General features: G+C 43.3%; 1 protein-coding gene across 2 annotated transcripts in view; it reads right to left on the reverse strand.

Annotated features, from left to right (window-relative positions):
• The window catches only part of LOC142311398 (protein-glutamine gamma-glutamyltransferase E-like), a 65507-nt gene that overhangs the window by 30446 nt on the left and 10386 nt on the right, over positions 1-24675 (reverse strand). For both annotated transcript variants that reach the window (XM_075349783.1, XM_075349781.1), the window contains exon 2: positions 7320-7587. In XM_075349783.1, the coding sequence (XP_075205898.1) occupies positions 7320-7566 (247 nt within the window). In that variant the 5' untranslated portion in view covers positions 7567-7587. The remainder of the gene's footprint in view (positions 1-7319; positions 7588-24675) is intronic.

A 24675-nucleotide genomic window follows, 5' to 3' on the forward strand; every position in this document is an offset into this window, starting at 1 on the left:
TATTTCTGTCTCTGCAGCCTTAGCCTTCCCTTTCGGAGAGCGTAGATATGTATTCCTAAGATTTGGTTTCATATATACTGACAGAGCATGCTTTGGCTGATAGATGTACAGGTGGTTTAGCTTTGTTCTTGTTACGGGGGGCTGTCTGATAATAAAACCCAAAGGAATATCAGACAGTCAGGGTCCACCGTGCAAAGACTCTGCTGCAGACTATGGCAGAGGATAAGGGGTATATAAGTGTGCCACTGTAAATAGTAATAGCACAAGTGCAGAGTGCAATACCTCTGTTAAACTCACAGAGGAATATAATTAGAAAATAAAGCAATTCCTCCCTTACTTGGAGGGTGTGTGGTATGGTCTTTGTTAATGGTCACAGAGACAAAAGCAGTGAGTGTGAAATGGCACCTACCTAGGTCCGTTCCTCTAGCGGTGCCAGGAGACGGACAGCAGCGTAAGCCGCACAAAGCTCCTACCTGCGTTCGCTCCACTAGTGTGCGAGGACACAAACCACTAGATATGGCACCTACCTAGGTCCGCTCCACTAGTGGTGCAAAAAGAGACGGACAGCAGCATAAGCCGCACAAAGCTCCTACCTATGTTCGCTCCCCTAGTGTGCGAGGATACGAACAACTGCCAGACGCAGTATAAGGAACGTTACCCTAGCGGCAACGTCCACCTACGAGTAGAATCACAAGGCCCAGCTGGACCATGTGCCTCAGGCACCTGCCTATGTCCGCTCCACTAAGATGTAAGGATACGGACCGCAGCCGAAGCTGTAAGGTATAAGAACGCTAGCCTGCCGGTAGCGCTCACCTAGCATAGACAGAGATGCCTAGAGGGACGTGCACAGAGCGTCTACTCTCATGCATGAACCAAGAGGACTGAGCGCCGGGCGGCGTGCGTCAGGGTCTTATATAGACTCTGTGCCTCATCCAAGATGGAGGACACCAGAGCCAATCCGCTGCCAGAATGACAGCAATGACGTCACGCTGGCCTGTCACCGAGCAAAGCGTCACAAGCACATGACCAGTGACCAATCGGCAAAGAAGGTGTCAGAGACATGTGACCACGTGTCACAAGCACATGACCAGCGGCCAATCAGCTTAGAAGGTGTCAGAGACATGTGACCGTGTCAGCGATGATGTCACCCGCACATGTGCAATGGCTCCAAGATAGGGCTTAGTCTCCAGTGCTCGCACATGTGCAGTAGCAAGAAATCCGAACATAGTCTCCAGTGCCACAGCAACCGTAACAGTTCTCTTGTTGAATGGCTTGGTTCTGTATCTGGGCTTGGTTGTATCTGCTCCATCTTGATGCTTAGGGGTACTTTGCACGCTGTGACATCACTAGCCGATTGTAGCGATACCGAGCGCGATATTTCCTGCCCCATCGCAGATGCGATATCTTGTGATAGCTGCCGTAGCGAACATTATCGCTACGGCAGCTTCACATGCACTTACCTGCCCAGCGACCCGCCTCCTTCCTAAGGGGGCGGGTCATTCGGCATCACACGGCAGGCGGCCAATAGAAGTGGAGGGGCGGAGATGAGCAGGACGTAAACATCCCGCCCACCTCCTTCCTTCCTCATTGCAGGCGAGACGCAGGTAAGGAGATGTTCCTCGCTCCTGCGGCTTCATACACAGCGATGTGTGGTGCCGCAGGAAAACATCGTACCTGTCACTGCAGCGAAATTATGGAAATGACTGACGATCACCGATTTTCAACGCTTTTGCGATCGTTTATCGGTACTTCTAGGCTTTACACGTTGCGACGTCGTTACCGGCGCCGGATGTGCGTCACTTTCGATTTGACCCCGACGAGATCGCAGTAGCGATGTCGCAACGTGCAAAGTACCCCTAAGGCTTGCACTGACTTCAATAATTTAAATGTAACTGTTAATCACTGACTGCAGCATTAAAATAACATGATTACTTGTGTGATACCTCATTGGCTCGCCGTGCACCCCCACAATGCTATCATGGGGTGCTGAAATTCAAGGTTGCAGCTAAGGGCCTACTAAAGACCCCCGACTGCCATCCTATTACTCTTCTGAAGCTCAACAGGCAACAGTGATTACACTACAGTATATACTCTATCTGAAACATGCTCTGGTATCCTTATTAGACTTTGTCTCTGTAGTTTTAATAGCATTTCCACTATCACCTTTAATGGCAGGGTCGGGAACCTTTTTGACAGAGAGCCATGAAAGCCACATATTTTAAAATGTAATTCCTTGAGAGTCATACTCCCCAGGGGGGAGTGGCTCAGAAGGTCCCAGGAAGCAGGTAGGCAATGCTGTGGGCATGAAGGAGTGGATGTCGTGGCTCAAGGGGGTCAGCAATACTGGTGCGAGCTCGTGGGGTGCCACAGCAGCGGGCACCATTGATCTGCCAACGGGCTCGGAAGAGGGGGTGTCGTAGCTCAGTGTGTTGCAGCGGAGGGTCAGTGATACTGCGGGCTCGTGGTGTGTCACTGCAGTGAGGAACAGTGATCTGCCGGCTGGCTGCTTTCAATCTCCCGCAGCCAATTGCCGACCCTGTGCCATCACTGCCGCCCCGGTAAGCTATATGCAGTTTGTAAGACGCACCCCCATTTTTCCCCCAGTTTTGGGGGTAAAAAAAGTGCACCTTACAAACTGGAAAATACAGTATTTTTTTTTATTAAAGATTTGTCTGTGAGCCAGATGCAGCAATGAAAAGAGCCACATCTTGCTCGTGAACCATAGGTTCCTGACCCCTGTACTATGGAGTTCAGAACAAGTTATTTTCTAGTATCCATCTACTAGCTTGGTTTTTATAAATTCTAGTGTCAGGTGTGTCCTAGACCTTTGTCTTGCTCTGCTCTTATCTATATTGAGATAGGCTGACACAAGATGAGGTTTTAACCCTCCGTCACATACTTTAATTTCTCCTTCCACACCAGATTGTGAGGAAATCCCCTCCCTCCAGGTAGTCTCCTGTCTCTAGCAGCTCTGTGAAACCTCATACCACAGTTGGATTGCAGAGCTTCAGGAGGACAGATATAACTGCGCTAATCTCTCAGGCTCATTGTATGTGAACACGTCACACTCAATAAGGTTGGTATTTTATGTTTTTATTCATCACATGCTCTGCAAGTGTAATTTTTCTGGGGAAACTTCAGGATCTAATTCTGATTGAATATGTGTTTAATAGTACTTAAGGTACCTTAAAATTAAGTTTGTTTCCATAAATTTTCTTTGTAGAGTTTTTTGACAGAGTCGAACTGGGGACTATTTGGCGGGAGTTTTGAAATGTTTGTATTTCAGAGTTATTAGTTTTATGTTAAGTAAATGGGTTTTTTTTGCACCTGATTATGTATAGTCTCTTTTATTACATCCCTATGAAGGTCACTGATGACTTTTAGAGCACTGAAATTGCAAACATTAGATATTACAGGTATTTTTCTAGCCTGCGCCTGACAGTCACATTGTATGTGAACTCGTTAGAACCGCTATTGTATGTGACGGAGGGTTAATATAGACAGTATAATACCTTCCCCATAGATACAATAATATATTCCCCACTTTGTGTCGGACGGATTGATTTTCCTCTTTTTTGATCAAAATAGTGTTAATTAAGTACTCCAAGTTATTTACATATACTTTAACTATTTAATACAGAATATATGCTCATTTTGTTTATTTCTTGGGTTTTAGCTATGAAATGGCCACAGCGCCAACATGCTCTTACACATTGCATATGTGACGCCCCTGGACTATCAGGTCGTCACAGGGTACTGCACGCTCTTTTCCCTTAGTGCAGTATTCAAATTCCTCATGGTTCTGGGACCCCATCTTACAGTGCTGCCTCCAACAGCAAATCAAATCCTAGGAACACCCTGCACCACACCCACAAGACACACCAGTGGGTGGCTTAAGCGGAACAGGGTCGCCCACCTAGGGGTCAGGAGAGTGTCAGTAAAGTCACAGAGGGAAGTGAAGTGGAGGAAGCAGGGAGTGGTGGCTCACCAGATTAGCTGTCTAGGTTGCAGACGGTGGTCTGGACCTAGAGGAGTTGGACCCCCGGTCGCAGGGGATTGAGATGAGGTGCCTGGACCTGTGGAGTGAACGGTTGGCAGCCTGGTCCTATCACCGGTCCGGGACTGAAGGCACGGCGGGGTACATAGACCTTAGGTGGGGGAGAAGCTTCAGACAACCCGGCAATTAACCTGCGAAGAGCGGAGCTCTTATGGACTGTTCCCACCAGCTCCAGAATCGGGGCACTAGCGCAACGAGGGGGGATAGGGCCTTCCACATACGCAGCCCACTGAAATCCAAAGTGTGAGCTCTCAGAGCAGGCTCCCACACTTAGCCACAGTGAGGAGCGGGGCCCGGCAAGTTACAGACTACTGGGCCACTACAGTGAATCTAAACTTTGTGCCAGGAGGCAGGTCACAGATCACCAGGCAGCACTGCAGGGGACGGGAACCGGACGAGCTCCCCTTGACAGGCAGCGACACCTAGAGACTTGGTTTACCCAGTTGTCAGCATCTGCTTATTGGCTGAGTGAGTACATGAGTGATCTCTCTGTCACAGCACCCAGTATCATCATCCAGAGCCCCGGGGCATACCCCTACCTGTGGAGGATAACGACACCTTGCTGCCCCATTCCATCACCCCGGGTACTCCCAACACCGGCAGCGGCAGTACTCCCAATTACCGCACACCACAGATGGCGTCACAACGTCACAAACTATAATCTCCCTGTAAATATCCCCTTTTACTTTAGAGTGTGGCCCTAAGCCCCCGGGTCCGGAGACCCTCGAGCCACGAACGGACGTTGCCCACGGATCAGAGCGGTTCGATCCGCTGCTGGGGCATCACACATACGTATATACACCAACTTATGGTTGGTTCTGTAAGAAGATGACCAAAAGAAGATACATAGATTTAGCGCCCCATGGCATTTGTGCAAAAAACATCGCCATCTGCCGGATGAGCAGGATCACCAGGAAACAATCTGTCAGGAGTGTGCTTCCTTGAGGGAAGAGTTAGGGGAAAATGCCAAGTCAGGTGACCACTGTGACGCAGTTGCCAAATATAAAATGCTGTGTCAGCAGTGGGAAGATAGAGTTGGTGCCAGGAACACCAGGGGAATGGACGTGTGCAAGGGAATCATCCAGAAATGCACTAAACCTAGAGGAATCCAAAGCCTTCATAACATTGCTAAAGGAACTTGAAAACCACATAGTCTCACCAGAGGAACCCGAAGACCAAACACCATAACCTGAAGAGGACCCATCTAAGTGGCCAAGCACCGAAGATCATTGGATGTCGAAAAACAAAGACTGAGAAATGGACATTTGTTCTGGAGCAGGATCCAAGTGAGCCAGGCCATCGATTCACATTTTGCTTATGGTACAAAGAGAGAATAGTTTTTTAAATAACTGTTTGAGTAGTGCATTGCCATGTAACTGCACCACATCTAAATGAACCACTGACATAAGTGGGTCTATGAAACCTCAAGTTTTCTTGTTTATTGCATATTATCACCCTAGTAGGGTGACTTTGACGGTCCCCTGGTGAAAGGACCTGGGTTTGTTTATTGCTAATTGTTTATTTCAAATAATCCTTCATGTTCAGTTGTGTGTAACTAAAACATGCAAACGGTCATATAATTTCTTTTGCTTTATATTTTGTCTTTGTATATTGTTTAATCAAGACTCTTCCATCTCCCTGTTCCGACCTAATAAAAACCTGTTGAAGTCACCACTTTAACCTTCATCAAGCTGCATAATTTTACAACGTTAACAGCGACCCCTTATCTCGGAAGGGGGTAGAGATATTTTATTGAAATTTGGCCAATATATTCTGGACCAAAACTGCAGAGATGTCACGAAATTTCAACCCTCTACGGCTTTTGGAGAAAAAAAAAATTATTGCAATTTTAAAACGGAATAGTTACAATTGTATCTACTCAGCCGGACAAAGGTTAAGCAACGTGCGCATGTTCAGTAGTTGGTGAGTTTTTAACCTGTAAAGCCACAACTGGGAAGGAGTAAAAAAATGCAGACGTGTTGCACGTATTTCAATTATACTTTTCCTCTGACTATTCCACTCCTGGTTTTGGCTTTTTTTTATACAATTTCCTTAGCAGAAACACCTTGCTGTTTAGGTAAGCAGCTGGTCGAATGCAATGACACGGTCAATGAGGCTGCAGTGGTGACTTAACCAGCAAGGGTTTATTAACTATATAAAATCAAGGATTAGCAAATTAAGGAATCTCTGCACAGTCTTAATTGGCTGGCCGACTTTGTGCTCTGAAGTGCTGTCCAAAACCCCACTCAATGCCGTATCTCTGCACGACCTTCCTTGAACAAGATTCTAGTGTCAATTCCTCCCTTCTTGGCACGGCTAGGCATTTTATATTTAGAAACTGACACAACTGTCACCTGAACATGCGTCTCATCCCATTCCTTCCCTTTAGAAAACTGATTATTCACTTTTGTAGTTCCAGCTGTTCTTTTAGTTTCTGCTGACACAATTTCTGGCCACCAGATGGTGATGTTTACCTACTTAAGCTTCAGAGATCCTCAACTCCTTTACTGGAGCTCTCATGCAGCTTTCGCACTACATTCCACAATCTAACTGTATTCTCATTTCTTTAGTGGATCTTATGGCTATCCTCCACTAACAATCTTTTAGCACTAGAAGTCCCAGAGAGGGGTCATTTAACATTTCTACCTTTGGAACCCAGAGACTGGTCGAATGACTTGAAGGATTTTAGCTAACATCCTATAATCACTGTCTTTTGTTCTATAATTAAGGCCATTACTGTCGCACCACAGGAGGTTGTTGTTTTCCATTGAGTTTAGCCATTTAGTTTCTAGTTAGTTCTATTCAGTTTATTGTATTTGTCATTTGACCTTCTTTCGGGACTTCAGGGGGGAGCTCGAAATTTCTGGGGCTTCTAGGGTTAGTGCTTCTTGCTACTCTGTTATCCTGTCCCATTCCTGATTAATAATCTGTGGTCTCTCTGTAGTAACAAGCTCCTGCTAGTCATCACTGGACAGTAATATTTCCACTTAAACTTCCATGGCTGGTAATTGTCATTCAGTTTGCTCTGAGTTGCTGACCATTTTCCTTCTAATAAGTGGCAATTCTAATAGATTTTGGCTATATCAGCCTGTTTATCAGTCTGTTCTGGGCTGTATTCCATTAATTGTTGATTGAGGAAGAATAGTGTAACAATATCTATTAACAATATCTGCTTTTATATGTTACTTTCTTTTTGCCATATTTTTAATAGTTGAAACATGTAAGTTCTTTATATCTCTATAAAAGATTTTGCAGTAATTACCTTCACAGCTTTTAATATTAATTGTCTTCTGTTCTTTGAGTAGTTCGTGTATTTCCTTCTTGGTGTAGAGGACTGAAGCCGCCCTGATGTCAACATTTACCACCTTCGGGTCAGTTGTCAGGTTTGTGATTGTCAGATTCAGAACCACATCTTTGCCAATGGCCTGTACACTGACCAGCTTAAACTCGCCCGCCAGCTCATTATTAATGCAGGGAGACTTACACTCCTGGACTTTTATTTCTGACATGATTAGACTGTCCAAAAATACCTACGAAAATAGAACACAACAATCATGTAATCAGTGCGTCATCTACACTGGAGAAACATTAAAAAGAGAGATTGAATGATTAATATGTATTGATTTTGACAGTAATAATAAATAATGTTGACCATACAGAGAGTGTGTGTGTGTGTGTGTGTGTGTTAAGGGGGAGTGAGATTCATCATTCACCCAATGCCATATTTGTACTATACAACTTTTTGCCATGGCTCACCATCTCTTCTTTAAAAATGGTTGGAATTTAAGGAGTGCAAATACGGCAATAATTGTTGCTGAAAATTGGTGTAAATTATAGCGCAAATGGACATGGCGTCATTTTTTGTATGGTTAGAAATGCATTCAAGGTGTGTATCTTATTCCAGGGGTTTTCCCACTTTTAAAATTGCGGTCCCTAAATGATAGAACTAATGTAAAATAACAAAACCAGATAGTATTCACCCTCTCTTGACCAGTGCCAGTTCTCAGCAACGATTTCTGTCTCATTGTTTTGGGTGCAGCGGTGACATCATGTCAGCGGCTTACATTACTACTTCAGTTTATCACTGAGCTCAATGGCTCAACCAATGTAGAAAGACATGAGCCTCTAAGCTCAGTAACTGAATTAGTAATGTAACAGCACTGGAAAAACAGAGACAGAAGGAAACACAGCTCTGGACCTGGGGAGGGTAAGTAAAGATCAGTTTTTTTCTTTACACTTAAATGCACCTTGGGACAATAGTTCACTGAAACCAGAATACCCCATTAAGCACAAAGTATAAAATATCAATCAATAAATTCCCCTCATCTAATATATAAAGCTGAGTGTATGTATGTATGTATGTCCGTCCGCTAAAGGAATCCGCACCATCGCATTTACAATCACGAAATTTTGCACAGACACTCCATGTGACTCAGGGAATGTCATAGACTATGTTTTGGCGGGAAAATGTAACCCTGCGCTTTACAGTTACTCTCCAAAAATCCTGCATCCATTAAACTGAATGGAGCAGGGAGCTGCAGGCTATTAATAGCAACTGTCAGTGGTTGCTATAGGAGCAACATAAACTGTTAATATAAGAAGCTTATGTGAGAGGCAATAAGATGTCGGTGGTGAGACAGACCGGGAAATAGACAGACTGTTCTGTCTTCTATTCATTAAATAGGACAAGGGTAATATCGTTTGTTGCCCACAAGAGGTCACTGTTGGCTTTCTTATGTTTTAAGTGTTTTCCTCATACATCTCTACAGTATTTCTGTGGGTTGGAGCCTGTTGCTTTAAGGAAAAGATACTTCCTTGGACTGCCCCTTTTCCCTTCCCTTCCTGAGTTCGAGAAGCAGATGTCTTGGTGCCTCCATAGGATTCAGAGGTGCTATAGCTGGCTCTAGTTCCTTTTCTTCAATCATTCCTCCTGACTAGTGGATCCCGGTAGGAATCATTGTACTAAACTACATATTTATGTTAGAATATGTGTACAGTTGTTATGTAGGCACTGTGAAGTAACAGTGGCTCTACTCAGATTACATAGGCCGTGATACATGCAGAGCAGGTGTAGGGCAGCATCAGCAGTGTAAATGTTGTATTCAGTCATATGCATTGCTCTCTATGTTATGCAGATTCTGTAAATACCAGCACTACTATGTATGTCATTCTGTTATTTGTGATATGCCTGTACTGATTTGGATTTGTATCTTTTGTTATAGTTTTTACCAATCAATCATCCATTTCTTATGATCATCCACCTATCCATCATCATTTAATTAATAAAAGACTTAAAGGCAACACAGTCTGTTTATTGAAACAGTGGATGAAGGTTAGCTGTATGCCGGAGTCCACACAGCTCACACGTGGACGAAGGCAGAACACAGACAGAAAGACACACACAGAGATAGAGAGAGATAGACAGATACAGAGATTGAGACAGATAGAAACAGACAGACACAGACAGACAGACAAGGAAAGAGACAGACAGACAGCAACACACAGAGACTGAGAGAGAAACAGTTACTATCCTGGGCAATGCCCGGTACTACAGCTACTTATGAATAAAAATGCATGAGCTTACCGTATATTTAAGATCTATGGTTAAAACACAGTATATTTCAATACATCTGTGCCCATAGATTTGGTATACACATTAAGCTTAAAGATATTATCCATTACATTTACATTGATGGGCTATCCTTAGGATAGGTCATCAATGTCTGATCGGCTGTGGTACGATACCCCGCACCCCCGCCGACTAGCAGTTCTCAGTGCCAGCAGCTGGAAATGTTTTGTTCCAGAGTTGCTACATCAACGGATAGCGGCTGCAGCTGGGTACTGCACATCTGCCTCCTATAGATTTCAATGGGAGGCAGATATGCAGGACCCGGCCGCGGACACTATTAGTTGTCAGAGAGCTCCAGAACTGAGCATTTCCAGCTGCCTATTGCTGCTGGCATCAAGAGGAGCTGATTGGCGGGGGTGCTCAGTGTCACACCCCTACGGATCAGACATTGAGTACTTGTCCTAAGGATCGGTCAATGGAAATGTAGTGGACAACCTCTTTAAAGATCCAATTTACACGATATGTTCTGTGATTGTAAATTAAACCCGATTAGCTATGTTTGCTATTTGGTGTTTTTTTAATATCCTGTTTAAACAGACCAATCTTGCTTACGATGTGCACATCATTGAAATTAATGTTTGGCTTGAAAATGATTATCCTCGGCAGCACATCATCCTGTGCTGCATAGAATGATTTTTTTTTTTAAGCCAAATACTAAAACATCCCAATAATTATACAGTGTAAATTTACCCTTTCTTAGATATGATCAGGACAGATTTTTAGCTGTGGATGTAATCAATGCATGTTTTCATTCTCTAATAGCAAGCTAAGATCTCACTAAGGAATAAGGAATATAGGCAAAGTGTATTAAAAAGATGCTGTAGTTTTTACATTTACAATCAATATACAGTACTTATTCAGCAAATGAAAACTTATTTAAATTACAGATATTCTAAATTATTCCATTACTATTGAGTATGAAGCCTAGCCTCTACCTTTACATGCACAGTCTCCGTAACAATGGATTGGTGGAAAATCTATGAAGTGCTCTTATGACAATAACCATAAATTTACTTAGTTTAATTTACACAGATTTGACATAAAGATAACTAATACATATGCACATCTGAATGACTCAGCGTGACACATTTGATAAATTGTTGCAAGCAAATCGCTGGATTAGAAACAAACAAAAGAAAGTAGAACGGCTAATTAGTCTGATAATAATCTGATAAATAGCAGTCTCCACCCAAGGGAAAAATGGTTGCTGGGTGTATTTGGCATCATAACATAGCCATGTCATTTCTTATGCACTGATCAGCTATTCTTATAAATTCCTGCATTATTTGGATATATTATAGAGGTTGTATGAGCTGAATATGGTAGTATTGTCATAGCAGTATGGTGTGTAGGCTTCAAAAGTTTTAAAGGGGCTCGTCCTAAGCACAAAGTACATTTAAATCAATAGTTCTTGGAATACTATTAATTTCCTCAATTGGATGTGTTTAAAAAAATGTTCCTGTGCTGAGATAATCTTATAAATGTGTCCCTGCTATGTACTGTGTAATGGCTGTGTCTGACTGTAAAGGGACATGGTCTGATCATACCACATCTCCTGGGCTGGGGAGGACACAAAAAAGAGTTACAAAAGTTACAGCATGGAATTGCAGATGCTTCTGTGAGTTAAAACGTGTTTAACAGGCAGGGAAGTGTTTTACCTCACAAGAAGAATTTACTGCAATCCCATGCTGTCCTCTCTGTATACTCTTCCTCCCCTGCCCAGGAGCTGTAGTATGTTCAGATCATGCTCCTGTACGGTCAGACATGGCCATTACACAGTACATGGTAGGGGCACATTTATAAGATTCTCAGCACAGGAACATTTTTTTTCCACACATCCAATTATGGAACTTATTTAAGCCAAGATTTATTGATTAAAATGTACTGTGTTCATATGACAACCCCTTTAATCTGGGTAAGACAAAAGTGAAGGGATTAATATATTATATTCAGTAATATAGGAGTATACTGTGTACAAGCTGCTCTATCTCCTCCGATCTGAGCCTGACAATAGAGACAAACAGAAGATGATTTTTTACAGATCTTAGTAATGACTGCCATAGTGATCATGTGATTTCAATCCCAATCTGATCCCGATGATTTCACTAGGAACAGAAGTTAATATAACCGTAATCTGGCAGTCAGGGTTGCTGTGGAGGACCAAGTAAGAAATCCTCCAGCCGAGTCTCCGGATAAAAGTCATAATAAAAAAAACCCTTCTCAACTACATGCAAATGTTGCATATATCCCTATGCATTTCAGACTGTGGCTCACTCCTTATTTTTGGTGCGGAGGACACAATCTACTGTAGAATAATGGGTGCATACCTATATGTACACCAGCTCTTCCAAATGGTTCTTATGCTGTGTACATACTCATATCACAAAAGTGAATACAACGCTCACAGTTTTGAAAATAATGTGTTTTATCTTTTCATGGGACAACACTGAAGATATGTGTCATGTGATACATTAGTATTACAAGATCTCAATGGCAGAAGGAGAATTTTGGGGTCATCGCCAATTGTCATGGCGACGTCAGGATCCGTGGAAACTACAGATTCTGGTACTCTGCCTGCTAACTTCTCGGATGTCTGATCAGCAGAGAGATGCAGGCATCGACCCACAGACTTAGGCCATGTACGCACGTTGCGTTTTTTCATGCATTTCCGCAGCGTTTGGAACTGCAGCTTTTAATTGCAAAAATGCATGCGTTTTGATTTCCAAGCAAAGTCTGTGGCAAATAGGCATATTGTGTGCACACTCTGCGTTTGAAGAAGAAACATGTCAATTGTTTTTACCATTTTGGCAGTGTTTTGCTAACATTGATGTCAATAAGAATGATCAAAACGCATCCTTAAAGAAATTTCTAGCATTTTACATGCTTTTTTGACGCTAAATACATGCTTTTTTGACATTATAGTGAGGTCAAGAGGTTTCCATTTGCCCTCACATCCATTCCTACTTTAACCCCTTCAGCCCCGGGGCACTTTCCGTTTTTGCGTTTTTGTTTTTTGCTCCCCTTCTTCCGAGAGCCGTAACTTTTTTATTTTTCCGTCAATCTTGCCATATGAGGGCTTGTTTTTTGCGGGACAAGTTGTACTTTTAAATGAAATCATAAGTTTTACCATATGGTGTACTGGAAAGCAGCAAAAAAATTCCAAGTGTGGAAAAATTGCAAAAAAAGTGTGATGGCACAATAGTTTTTGGGATGTTTTATTCACGGTGTTCACTATATGGTAAAACTGATGTGTGGGTATGATACCTGAGGTCGGTGCGAGTTTGTAGACACCAAACATGTATAGGTTTACTTGTATCTAAGGGGTTAACAAAAATTCACAAGTTTGTCCAATAAAAGTGGCGCACGTTTTGCGCCATTTTCCGAAACACGTAGCGTTCTTATTTTTTGGGATCTATGGCTCAGTGATGGCTTATTTTTTGCGTCTCGAGGTGATGTTTCTAATGGTAGCATTTTTGCGTAGATGCTACGTTTTGATCGCCTGTTATTGCATTTTGCGTAAAACTTGCGGCGACCAAAAAACGTAATTTTGGCGTTTGGAATTTTTTTGCCACTACGCCGTTTACCAATCAGATTAATTGATTTTATATTTTGATAGATCGGGCATTTCTGAACGCGGCGATACCAAATATGTGTATATTTATTTATTTTTTAACCCTTTAATTTTCAATGGGGGGAAAGGGGGGTGATTTGAACTTTTAGGTTTTTTTTTTTTTTTTTAATTTTTTAAAACTTTTTTTTCTACTTTTTTTATTTTATTTTACTAGTCCCCCTAGGGGGCTATAGCAATCAGCAATCCGATCGCTGATCACTATCTGCTGATCACAGCTATACCGCTGTAATCAGCAGATTCAGTCACTTTCTTCCTCTGCTCCGTGCCGAGGAAGAATGAAAGTGAAACTTCGTAGCACCAGGCGTCATCACATGACCCTGTGCTACGATGGCAACCACCGAACGTCACGTGATCACTCACGTGACGTCCGGAGGGGGCGGCGGTAAGTAAAAAAGATGGCCGCGCGCATGTAGATCTCGCTGCCAGACTTTGGCAGCGAGATCTAAGGGGTTAATGTTCCGGGTGGAATGCGATTCCACTCGGAACATGTAGGCACACATGTCAGCTGTTGAAAACAGCTCATATGTGTGCCGATCCACGCCGCCTGCCCGCGGCAGGGGGCGGGGCTTACCGGGACACGATCCATGACGGAAAGATCCGTCCATGGTCGTGAAGGGGTTAAAAAAGGAGTCAAACAATACTTTTACTTTATTTTGAACATAATTATTAAATCTCAATCATTTTTGGTAAATTATCATTATAGTGTCTGATTTAAAGATAATTATTTATTTTTTTCCTACTGTTTGAATGTTTAAACTTTATTTGTGTATTTGTATTGAAAACATCTCAATTTAAGCACTGAAAATGCATGTAAAACGAGATCAAAACGCGGCAAAACGCTATAAAAATGCATGCGTATTTCCTGCGTTTATGTGGTGAAAACCAAATTTGACACTGACAAATTCTGCCAGAGGATGCGTTTATTTCTGCAAGGTACTGGATGCAACGTGCGCACATGGCCTTAGGCAGGCTATCAAGAGTTGATCTCTGCAGGCTGCTTCTTAATTTCTTTGATCACATGCTGTGGAGGAGCCAGCCATGTTTGGCTGCCTGTGCTATTTAATTAATGCCAGCTATACTTTACATATGCTGATCTGGTGAGGTTGTGATCCAGATTTACTGGTGGTTGTGTAATATTGCTGTGAGCGTTTGTGGTGTTAACCCTTGTTGTCTTTTTTACTGTTTATTCCTGTGAGTTTGCAGTGTGTGTCAGTTTTCATTTTCTCCAGTTTGTCTTAATCTGTTTTCCCATCCCTTCCTTCCATGAGGTAACAGATTAGATCTGGTCAGGAGAATAGTAAAAACACAGCACTCTGGCGTCTCCACCTTCAGGGATAATCTGGGGGTCAGGAATAGTTTAAGGTTCCCTAGCATCAGGGACAGTATAGGAGCCCCTTGTCCCTTACGCTACTGCAGTCACATCGTGACACTCAGGTGTTAATTGGGAGCAGGTGTGTTACATTTGGTGTTATTGCTCCCACACTTTCTCCTACTGGTCACTGGAAGTTCAAAATCGAACATCATGGCAAAGAATTCTAAGAGGATTTGGGAAAAAAAAGTTGTTACTCTACCTAAAGATGGCCTTGGCTATAAGAAAATTGCCACCACCCTGAAACTAAGCTACAGCACAGTGGCCAAAACCATACAATGCTTTAACAAGACCGGTTTGATTCAGAACAGGCCTCAACATGGTTGACCAAAGAAGTTGAGTGCACGAGCTTAGCATCATATCCAGAGGTTGTCTATTCACAATAGATGTTTGAGTGCTGCTAGCATTTCTGCAGATGTTAAAAGGGTGTGTTGGGGGGGGGGTGTTTGCCTGTCAGTTCTCAGAACATACACCGTACCAAATTAGTCTGCATGGCTGTTGTCCCAGAAGGAAGTCTCTTCTAAAGATTATTCAAAAGGAAGCCTGCAAACAGTTCGCTGAAGACAAGCAGATTAAGGACATGGCTTACTGGAACCATGTCCTGTGGTCTGATGAGCCCAAGGTAAACTTATTTGGTTCAGATGGCATCAAGCGTGTGCGGCATGCAGCCAATAGAGGAGTACAAAGATGAGTGTGTCTTCCTACAGTCAAGCATGGTGCTGGGAGTGTCATGGTTTGGGGCTGCATAAGTGCTGCTAGTTGTGGGGAGCTACAGTTCATTGAGGGAACCATAAATGCTAAAATGTACTGTGACATACTGAAGCAGAGCCTGATTCCCTCTGTTTGTAAACTGGACGATAGGGCATTATTCCAACATAATGACCACCAAGATAATCTCTGCCTTACAAAAAAAATAAAAAATTGAGTGTAAAGGTGCTGGACTGGCCCAGCACGCCTCCAGATCTAAACCCTATAGAGCATTTGTGAAGCATCCTCAAATGGAAGGTGGAGGAGCGCAAGGTCTCTAACATCCACCAGCTCCATGATGTCGTCATGGAGGATGTAAGGATTCCAGTGACACCGGTAAAGCTCTAATCAACTCCCAACAGAGTTAAGGTAGTTCTTCAAAATAATCGTGGCCACACTAAATATTGACACTTTGGGCACAATTTGGCGATTTTCACTTAGGGGTGTACCCGCTCTTGATGTCAGCAGTCTAGACATTAATGGCTGTGTGTTTAGTTATTTAGAGGGCACACCAAGTTTACACTGTTATACAAGCTGTATACTGACTACATTGTATCAAAGTATCATATCTTTAGTATTGTGCCATGAAAAGATATAATAAAGCATTTACAAAAATATGAGTGGTGTATTCACTTTTGTGAAGTATATGGACCCTTTGTAATGCATTGATTTGTCTGTGACAGAAGCTGCCTGTTGCATTAGAGGCAGATGTGGGCTCCCTTACCTATGTTGGCTCCAGTGCGGCAGCCCAGATTACACCAATGGTGTAATTACGCCCCTGATAGGTTCGATTTTCAGCATTTCTTGGGTTCTCATGTCTTTAGTAGACTCCTGCTATGCTCTTAATAGGTGTAGCACATTGGGTGATCATACAATTTGGGATACTTACAGGTTATTACCTTGAGATCTGGGTACTTGGCTTAGAAACGTTGAGAACAACTGATCTATAGTAGGCACGCAGTTTTCCATATAGGCTAACATAGTGCAATTATGATGTTTTGTAGAAGCCTTAATATAAAGAGGTGTACGTGGTGACATTTTGATATTGGCTGCCACAAAGCTCAACTGTGACCTCATTTCTGGACAAGCTCCAACCACACCCCAATAAATTATCATAATGCTCTTATTAGAAATGAAAACTTTCCAATAAAAACCTGAACCTAAATCATGCCCAGGCAGCCACTTGTCATGTTGAGAGATGTACCTTCATGTACCTTCACAACAGGTGTAGTGCCATAGTATAAGCTTTATATGGGATGAAAATATGAAGCGTCACTTGAAGAGCACAACTATTTATCCTGTAGTGTAATTTCATATGTTACAAACATAGTGAAGAAATTTTGATACAAGATTACAATTTGCCCTCATATTTTATGAAAGGGGTTGGGAGAGGGGGGAATCAAAAGAACATTTGCTTTTCCTGACCCAAAGGGATATTTGTCTTACCCACGTTCAAGGGCCATGATACTGTATGTGGTAACCCAATTGACACTCCTATTGTAATACAATGAAATCCATTTAAGGAGGGCCTGTCACCAGGTTAAAAGTGGCCAGTTTTTCCTCTTAGTCTATTCCCACTGTTCTCCTGAGTACTTTTTTTTTTTGTTTTTTTACTCCTCTATATGGATCCGGAAATATGGACCTTTTTATTTATCCCTATATTTTATGGGATTTACAAAAGGGGGTGTGGCTCAGATTCTCTGTGGGTGGGGCTTTAGGTTGCTCTTTATTATTACCCCCTTGTAAAGACAATAAAAGCTACCAGTTCCAAATTAAAAAAAAACAAAACAAAAAGACCCACATCAGTGGAATTGTATGGGTGGATTTGAAATAAACAAAAATTGGAATAGATTATGGACACAAACTGGCCACTTGAGTTAGTGACAGGCTCTTAACATAAAGGAGACATCGGTTAACCAGGAGTACATAAAGAGATCGTTTTATTAGCAAGGTTAGATATTTCAACATGTCAGATTGGAATCTTTACTAGGCTAAAAAATATGTTAATATGTAAATATAAAATAAAATGTGCAGATGAGTGAAATGGGTCTAATGGAGGGATCAGCAGGGGCTAATTCTGACAGATATTTACATACCAATAGGAAACATGAAACGTGAACAATGGTGGATATGTTTATATGATTGGAGCAGGAAAGGTTAAATATCAGATAACATGGTTTTACAGGAACGCTGCATAGTATGTATATAAAAGGCATATAAATTTGATAGAATATTGCAAACTATCTAACAAAGTACATAACTACAAATAGTGATAAATGTAAATATAAAATGTGTATTAAACTAGCATAATAAATAGTGAGGGTCATAAAAAAGCAGTTTATTTGTAAAATAATACAATTTTGAAAACAGAAATAATAAAGGGAACCCGTCATCACTTTTTTGCCCTATAAACTGTGGCCACCACCAGTGGGCTCTTATATACAGCCTGAAAACCCACCTGTTCAGAAATGCCTACAATCTACAATGAACTCACTGCCGCCCGACCACCGTGCGGAGCTGCCGCCCGACCACCGTGCGGAGCTGCCGCCCGACCACCGTGCGGAGCTGCCACCCAATCTACACCGCACCTACTGTCTCCTCCCCATAATCCTATAGAATGTAAGCCCGCAAGGGTAGGGCCCTCTTCTCTCTGTACTAGTCTGTCTATTGTAACTTGTGTATGTATTCTGTGTGTAACCCCTTCTCATGTACAGCACCATGGAATTAATGGTGCTCTATAAATAAATAATAATATTAATATTATTATTATATTAATACAGCATTCCAGAGTACTGTATATAAGAGCCCAGGCCGCTGTGTTACACGCAAAAATCACTTTATTATACTCATCTAAGGGTCTGTGCGGTGCAGACCAGTCGGATGGGTGCCTCCGTTCTCCGGCCGCCTCCTCTTTCGGCCATCTTTGTCCTCCTTCTGAAGCTAATGTGGATGACGCGTCCTACGTCATCCACATTCGTGGCATTGAGGTCCTGCCTCAATTAGAATGCCGTATATATGAACCCAATGGTGGTGGCTGCAGCTTATAGGCCCCAAATCTGGTGACAGGTTCCCTTTAAAGCTGATCAGGATCGGTAAGTATAACAATTCATACATTGTAGTTAAAGAAAATTATATCTATAGTGTTTGATACAGAATAAAGCAATCACTGGTGTTATTATTAAGAGGATAATCATAGCTAAAATGCTGATATGATATAAAAAAAAAAGGGGGCATTTAAAGTGGTTTTCCACTACTATAATAGTGATAACCTAGATCATCAATATCAGATCAATGGGGTCTGACACCCATTATCCCACGATCATTACTGCAGCAATGTCAATATGAGGACAGCACTGCAGCCAATGCCAGTCACAGGAAGCAGCAGTAAAGAGCTGTTTGTTCTTGAGTAAAAAGATTTTCTGAAAGTCGAAGACTCCTTTAAGTTTTTCATATATGTGTGTATTTATTAAGAAACGTCTATACATATAAACGTTCACAACCGTCCCTGATTTCTGCACTAAATTGAAACTACTATATTATACAACCCAACTAAGAAGTAGAGGCTAATTAGGTGTACAAGCTTTCTCTTCATCACTGCCATGTTGGAATCATCATTTCTGCACGCTAGACAACTAAATGTATTAGCTGGTTCATTAAAAATGCAATTGTTTTATCGTATTAATATACTCACCAAGCACTGCTTTTTCCAAATTTCAGCTCGTCTTCTCAGTGATGTCACCATTCTTCAGTTTTCTGGATCACACTGTGTTCTGCATAACCCGAAAGTCGCTTTTGCAATGTAAAGCCTGCTTTACACGAGTCGATCTATTGTGCGATAGCACGAGCGATCATACCCACCCCCGTTGTTTTTGCGTCACGGGCAAATCGCTGCCAGTGGCGCACAAACTCGTTTAACCCCCGTCACACGCACTTACCTTCCGGACTACCTCGCTGTGGGCGACGAACGTCCACTTCCTGAAGTGGGAGGGACGTTCGGCATCACAGTGACATCACACGGCAGCCGGCCAATAGAAGCGGAGGGGCGCAGATGAGCGGGATGTAAACAGCCTGCCCACCTCCTTCCTTCCATTAAGACGGCGGGTGCCGTGGGACACCGGTACGCTGTGTTCATCGTTCCCGTGGTGTCACACGGAGCAACGTGTGATGCCACAGAAATGATGAACAACCTGCACCCATGAAAATAAACGATATTATGAAAGTTAACGATGAGTACACGACTCACGATTTGTGAGCGATACTGTGTCACTCAGAGGTGTCACACGAGATGATGTCGTGCGCTATGCCGGACGTGCGTCACGAAAACCGTGACCCCGACAACATATCACACGATATATCGTCTCGTGTAAATCCCGCATAAGACTTATGAGCGTCAGAACGAGGTTCTATAGACTTAAGCGGGCTTTACACGCTACGACATTGCTATCAATTGCTAGCGATATCGAGCGTGTAAGCACCCACCCCCGTCGTGTGTGCGATATCGTGTGTTCGCTGCCGTAGCAAACATTATCGCTACGGCAGCGTCACACGCACTTACCTGGTCGGCGACGTCGCTGTGACTGCCGAACAATCCCTCCCTCAAGGGGGAGGGACGATCGGCATCACAGCAACGTCACCGCAATGTCACTAAGCGGCCGGCCAATCAAAGTGGAGGGGCGGAGATGAGCGGGACGTAACATCCCACCCACCTCCTTCCTTCTGCATTGTGGCCGGCGGCAGGTAAGGAGACGTTCCTTGCTCCTGCAGTGTCACACACAGTGATGTGTGCTACTGCAGGAGCGACGAACCACATCGATAATCAACTATTACCGATTTTTGGTTTTGGGACGACCTCTCCATGGTGAACGATTTTCACCATTTTTGAGGTCGCTTAAGGTCGCTGGTAAGTATCACACGCTGCGATATCGTTAATGACGCCGGATGTGCGTCACTAACAACGTGACCCCGACGTTAAAACATTAACGATATCGTAGCGTGTAAAGCCCGCTTTACATTGTAAAGAGACTTCTGGCTAACACACAGCATAAAATGAGAGAGATAGTCTAAAGAGCGATGACATCACTGAGAAGAGTGACGCTGAATATCAGTAAAAGCAGCAATTTGTGAGTATATTAAAAAGGTGGTTCTCTACTCAGCATTAGTGGCCACATCGATGTACAGTAAACCTCAGAGAAGGCTTTTCTCAAATACCTTGTTTAGTCAGTTGTGCCTTTAAGCTAAAGTTGTGCTACTGTGGTCCGCTCAACCCCATCAAGTGACCCCCAGGCTCTGTGACCTATGAGATCCAGTGATGTCACGTCAACTTCCACTTGACCCGACAACACCGAGGCTGGCCCCAGTCTTCCTGAGTGACTGTACTGAGGGTGGCGTTTCATCACTCATCACACCCCAGCATTGCTCCTGCTTGCAGCGCTCTGCAGTGAAGGAGAGAACATGTGAGATGCTGCGCTGTGACGAGCGGTGAAGATCCGCCCACAGCCCAGTCACTCAGGGAGACTGCGGCCGGCCTCGATGATGTGGGGGTCAACTGGCAGTTGACATGACATCACCGGATCTCAGAAGTCACGGAGCCCAGGGGTCACTTCATGGTGATGAGCGGACCACAATATCACCTCTCTGAGGCAAAAATGGACCAAACAAGGTATTTGAAAAAATCCTTCTCTATGAGGGTTACATCAATATGTGGGCACTATGCAGAGTAGTGAACCATCCCTTTATTACACTCGCACTACACTACATGTACATTTACAAAAATGGAACGGAAAAAAACCTCAATGGGACTGCTTCTTTAAATAAAACAGGGCATCAATGCCATTTAGAATATGCAGTTACACTCTTTAATTCACTTTTGATGACGACACCATCACATCAATGCTAAAATCAAGATGAAAATATTTTGGGATTGATTATTGCATTTGCACAACATTCCTGTATAGTTGTTGGTGTTTTTTGTCTATTTTTTAATTTTAACCTCATTCTTCTTTTAGTATGCACCTTCTTGAAAGTCCTTTCTATACACTGTGTACAATTATTAGGCAGGTTAGAATGTGACGCCCTGGACTAGCCAGGTAGTCACAGGTAGTCCCTTACACAAACACCTTCCCCTAAAAAAGGTAACAGCAGCCAACCTTAAAACCCTTAGTCACCCCTCTCAGGACTTAACGTTCACACCCGGGGGCGGAGCCAGGCGGTTGGCCACACCCACCGAGGAGTTCGGAGAGCCTGAGGCGGGAGAAAAAGGAGTTCAGTGACAGGAGTGGAGGAGAGTGGTAGCAAAGAGTAGACGTCTGTCAGGGATCTGGGTCAGAGCCCGGATACCCTGTGGCCAGGAGGCAGACGGTGGTGGCCGCCTGCAGAAGCTGGGATTACAGCCGGTGGAACCGTAAGGGACCAGGATCGGGTAGTGGCCCGCCGGTACTGAACCGGGGAACCAGGAGGGGTACTCAGACCAAGAAGCCACTGGACCGAGTCGAATTCACTGATTGAGGTCTGGACTTTAGGTCCTTTTCCATCCAAGACCCGACTAAAGACAACAGCCCAACCAGAGGCATAGAAAGCCACCGCCCAGGCATCGAGATCCCACGGGCCAGCGTCTGCGGGCAAACGGGCTCTGCCGGCACACACAAAGCCAGGGAGCGGACTACCGTTGCTCAGGCATAGGAGTCACCATTCTTCTAAAAGTAAGGTGCAGGAGAAAGGCGGAAACCACCAACCTGAAAAAGGGGGGGGGAAGCACAGCCGGCTGCGGGCACCGTCCACCATCTTGTTTGGTTTACCAGAGACTCCAGTGTATCTGTAATAGTGAGTTCAACAGTGCCCTCGGGCCGCACACCACACCAACTAGCCAGCACGCATCCCCCCTTCTCAGCAAACCCCCCTCGGGCCCATCACCCGCTACCCACGGAGGCGTCAACACCAAGCTACGCAACACCATCCCCGGGAGCCTAGTCAACGGCAGCGGTGGTGTCCATCCATTTACCACAACCTGTGGGTGGCGTCACGAACTTAACCCCCCAAAAACAACCGCGGCCTCGGCCGTGGACCTCCCCACCGAACACCATCCCTTCAGAGTGACGTGACCCCCAGGTCTGGGAGGAGCTCGAGCCACCCACCGACGAGCCCAGATCCGAGCGGCTCAGCAGCCGGCCGAGCCCCGGGGCGGTACAAGTATTTTAACCATATCATTTTTTTTTATGCAAATTTTCGAACTCCAAGATGTAGAAACCTGATTGCTTATTGGTTTGAAGCATGTGGGAGGGTGAGGAATAAGGCTTTCAACACCCTTTATCAAGGAGTGCATAGTTATTAGGCAGCTGGTTTTCCTCAGGAAAAATGGATAGAAAAAGATTAAACTGACTTTATCCCTTTCACCCCCGGCCAATTTTCTAATTTTTTTTCACTCCCCTTCTTTGGAGAGCCGTAACTTTATTATTTTTCCGTCAATCTTGGGCTTGTTTTTTGCAGAATGAGTTCTACTTTTAAATGAAACCATGAGTTTTACCATATAGTGTACTGGAAAATGGCAAAAAAATTCCAAATGCTGAAAAATTGCAAAAAAAGTGTGATTACACGATTGTTTGAGATTTTTTTCACTGTGTTCACTATATAGTGAAACTGATGTGCCGTGTGATTCCTCAGGTCGGTGCGAGTTCGTAGACACTAAACATGTATAGGTTTACTTTTATCTAAGGGGTTAAAAAAAAAATCATACAATTGTGAAAATAAAGTGGCGCAGGTTTTGCGCAATTTTCCGTGAAACATAGCGTTTTCATTTTTTGGGATTCTGGATGTCTTATTTTTTTGCGGCTCAAGCTAACGTTTTCAATGGTACCAATTTTGCACAGATGCTAAGTTTTGATCACCTGTTATTGCATTTTGAGCAAAATTTGCAGCAACCAAAAAACGTAATTTAGGCGTTTGGAATTTTTTTGCCGCTACACCATTTACCGATCAGATTAATTGATTTTATATTTTGTACATTGGACTTTTTTGAACTCGGCAATACCAAATGTCTGGATATCTTTTTTAACCCTTTAATTTTCAATGGGGGGGGGATGATTTGAAATTTTATATTGTTTTTTAAATTGAACACTTTTTTTCATTTTACTGGTCCCCTAGGGACTTATTCTGTTCTCTTGATCAGAGCAGCACCACTCAGACCGGGAGTAATGCCCATCTCTTATAACCTGCAGTACTCGGCTATTTGTTACAGGACCCGAGTCATGTGAGCTACAGGAGTCATCACATGACCCTATGCTACCATGACAACCATCGATCCACGTGATCACATCACGTGACTTCTGGTGGAGGTCGGTGAGTGTGCGATTACCACGATTTCCATTAAAATGGAGCTGGCCTATTTTGACGGCGCCATTTAAGCGGTTAACAGGTATGGGTGGATAGCGATTCCACTCGTGCCTGCAAGGCACACATGTCAGCTGTACAAATCAGCTGACATGTGCTCTGGTCGCACATAGGATTAACACTATGACAGCAGGGACGTAATATTACTACCCGCGATCATTAAGGGGTTAAAAAGTCAAAATTGGTAAAAGTCTCAGCACTCACAAGTGTACTTAAGTTTCCCCCTAGAGTGATTTTATCTATGAAAGAAAACATGCAAATTTTGTAACATTGTAGTGAAACATGCAACATATATATATATATATATATATATATATATATATATATATATATATATATATATATATATATATATATATATATATATATATATATATATATATATATATATATATATATATATATATATATATATATATATACACACACACAGTACATTGTGAGACGGGGGATATAGCTCAGCTGGGATCTTTGCTGTGGTCTAAGCAAGTGGCTATGGAGTCACAGATGACAGCAGCAGTCTGGCAGATTTCCACACATGTACGGCTTTGGCCAAGTTTATTGTGTCACACTTTGCTCTCAGTGTTAGGCCGGGGCCACACGGGGTCATGTGCGATCCTTGCATGACACTCTGCTCACACTGGCAGCACAGCGGGAGCCGAGTGTCATGCTAGGATCATTGCGACTGTGGTCCGATCAGACCACAGCTGGGGGGAGGGGTGGGCTGCAGAGGAGAGGGAGGGATTTATCTCCCCCTCTGCTCAGTAGCCGGCAATTGCGAGCAGGGTTGTGTTTTTTCTTTTTTTTCTGCTCTAAATATTGTATTCTCTATAACTGTTACTTGTTTCTATGTGGTCCTC

This window comes from Anomaloglossus baeobatrachus, chromosome 5, assembly GCF_048569485.1.
Source record: "Anomaloglossus baeobatrachus isolate aAnoBae1 chromosome 5, aAnoBae1.hap1, whole genome shotgun sequence".
Taxonomy (NCBI): Eukaryota; Metazoa; Chordata; class Amphibia; order Anura; family Aromobatidae; genus Anomaloglossus; species Anomaloglossus baeobatrachus.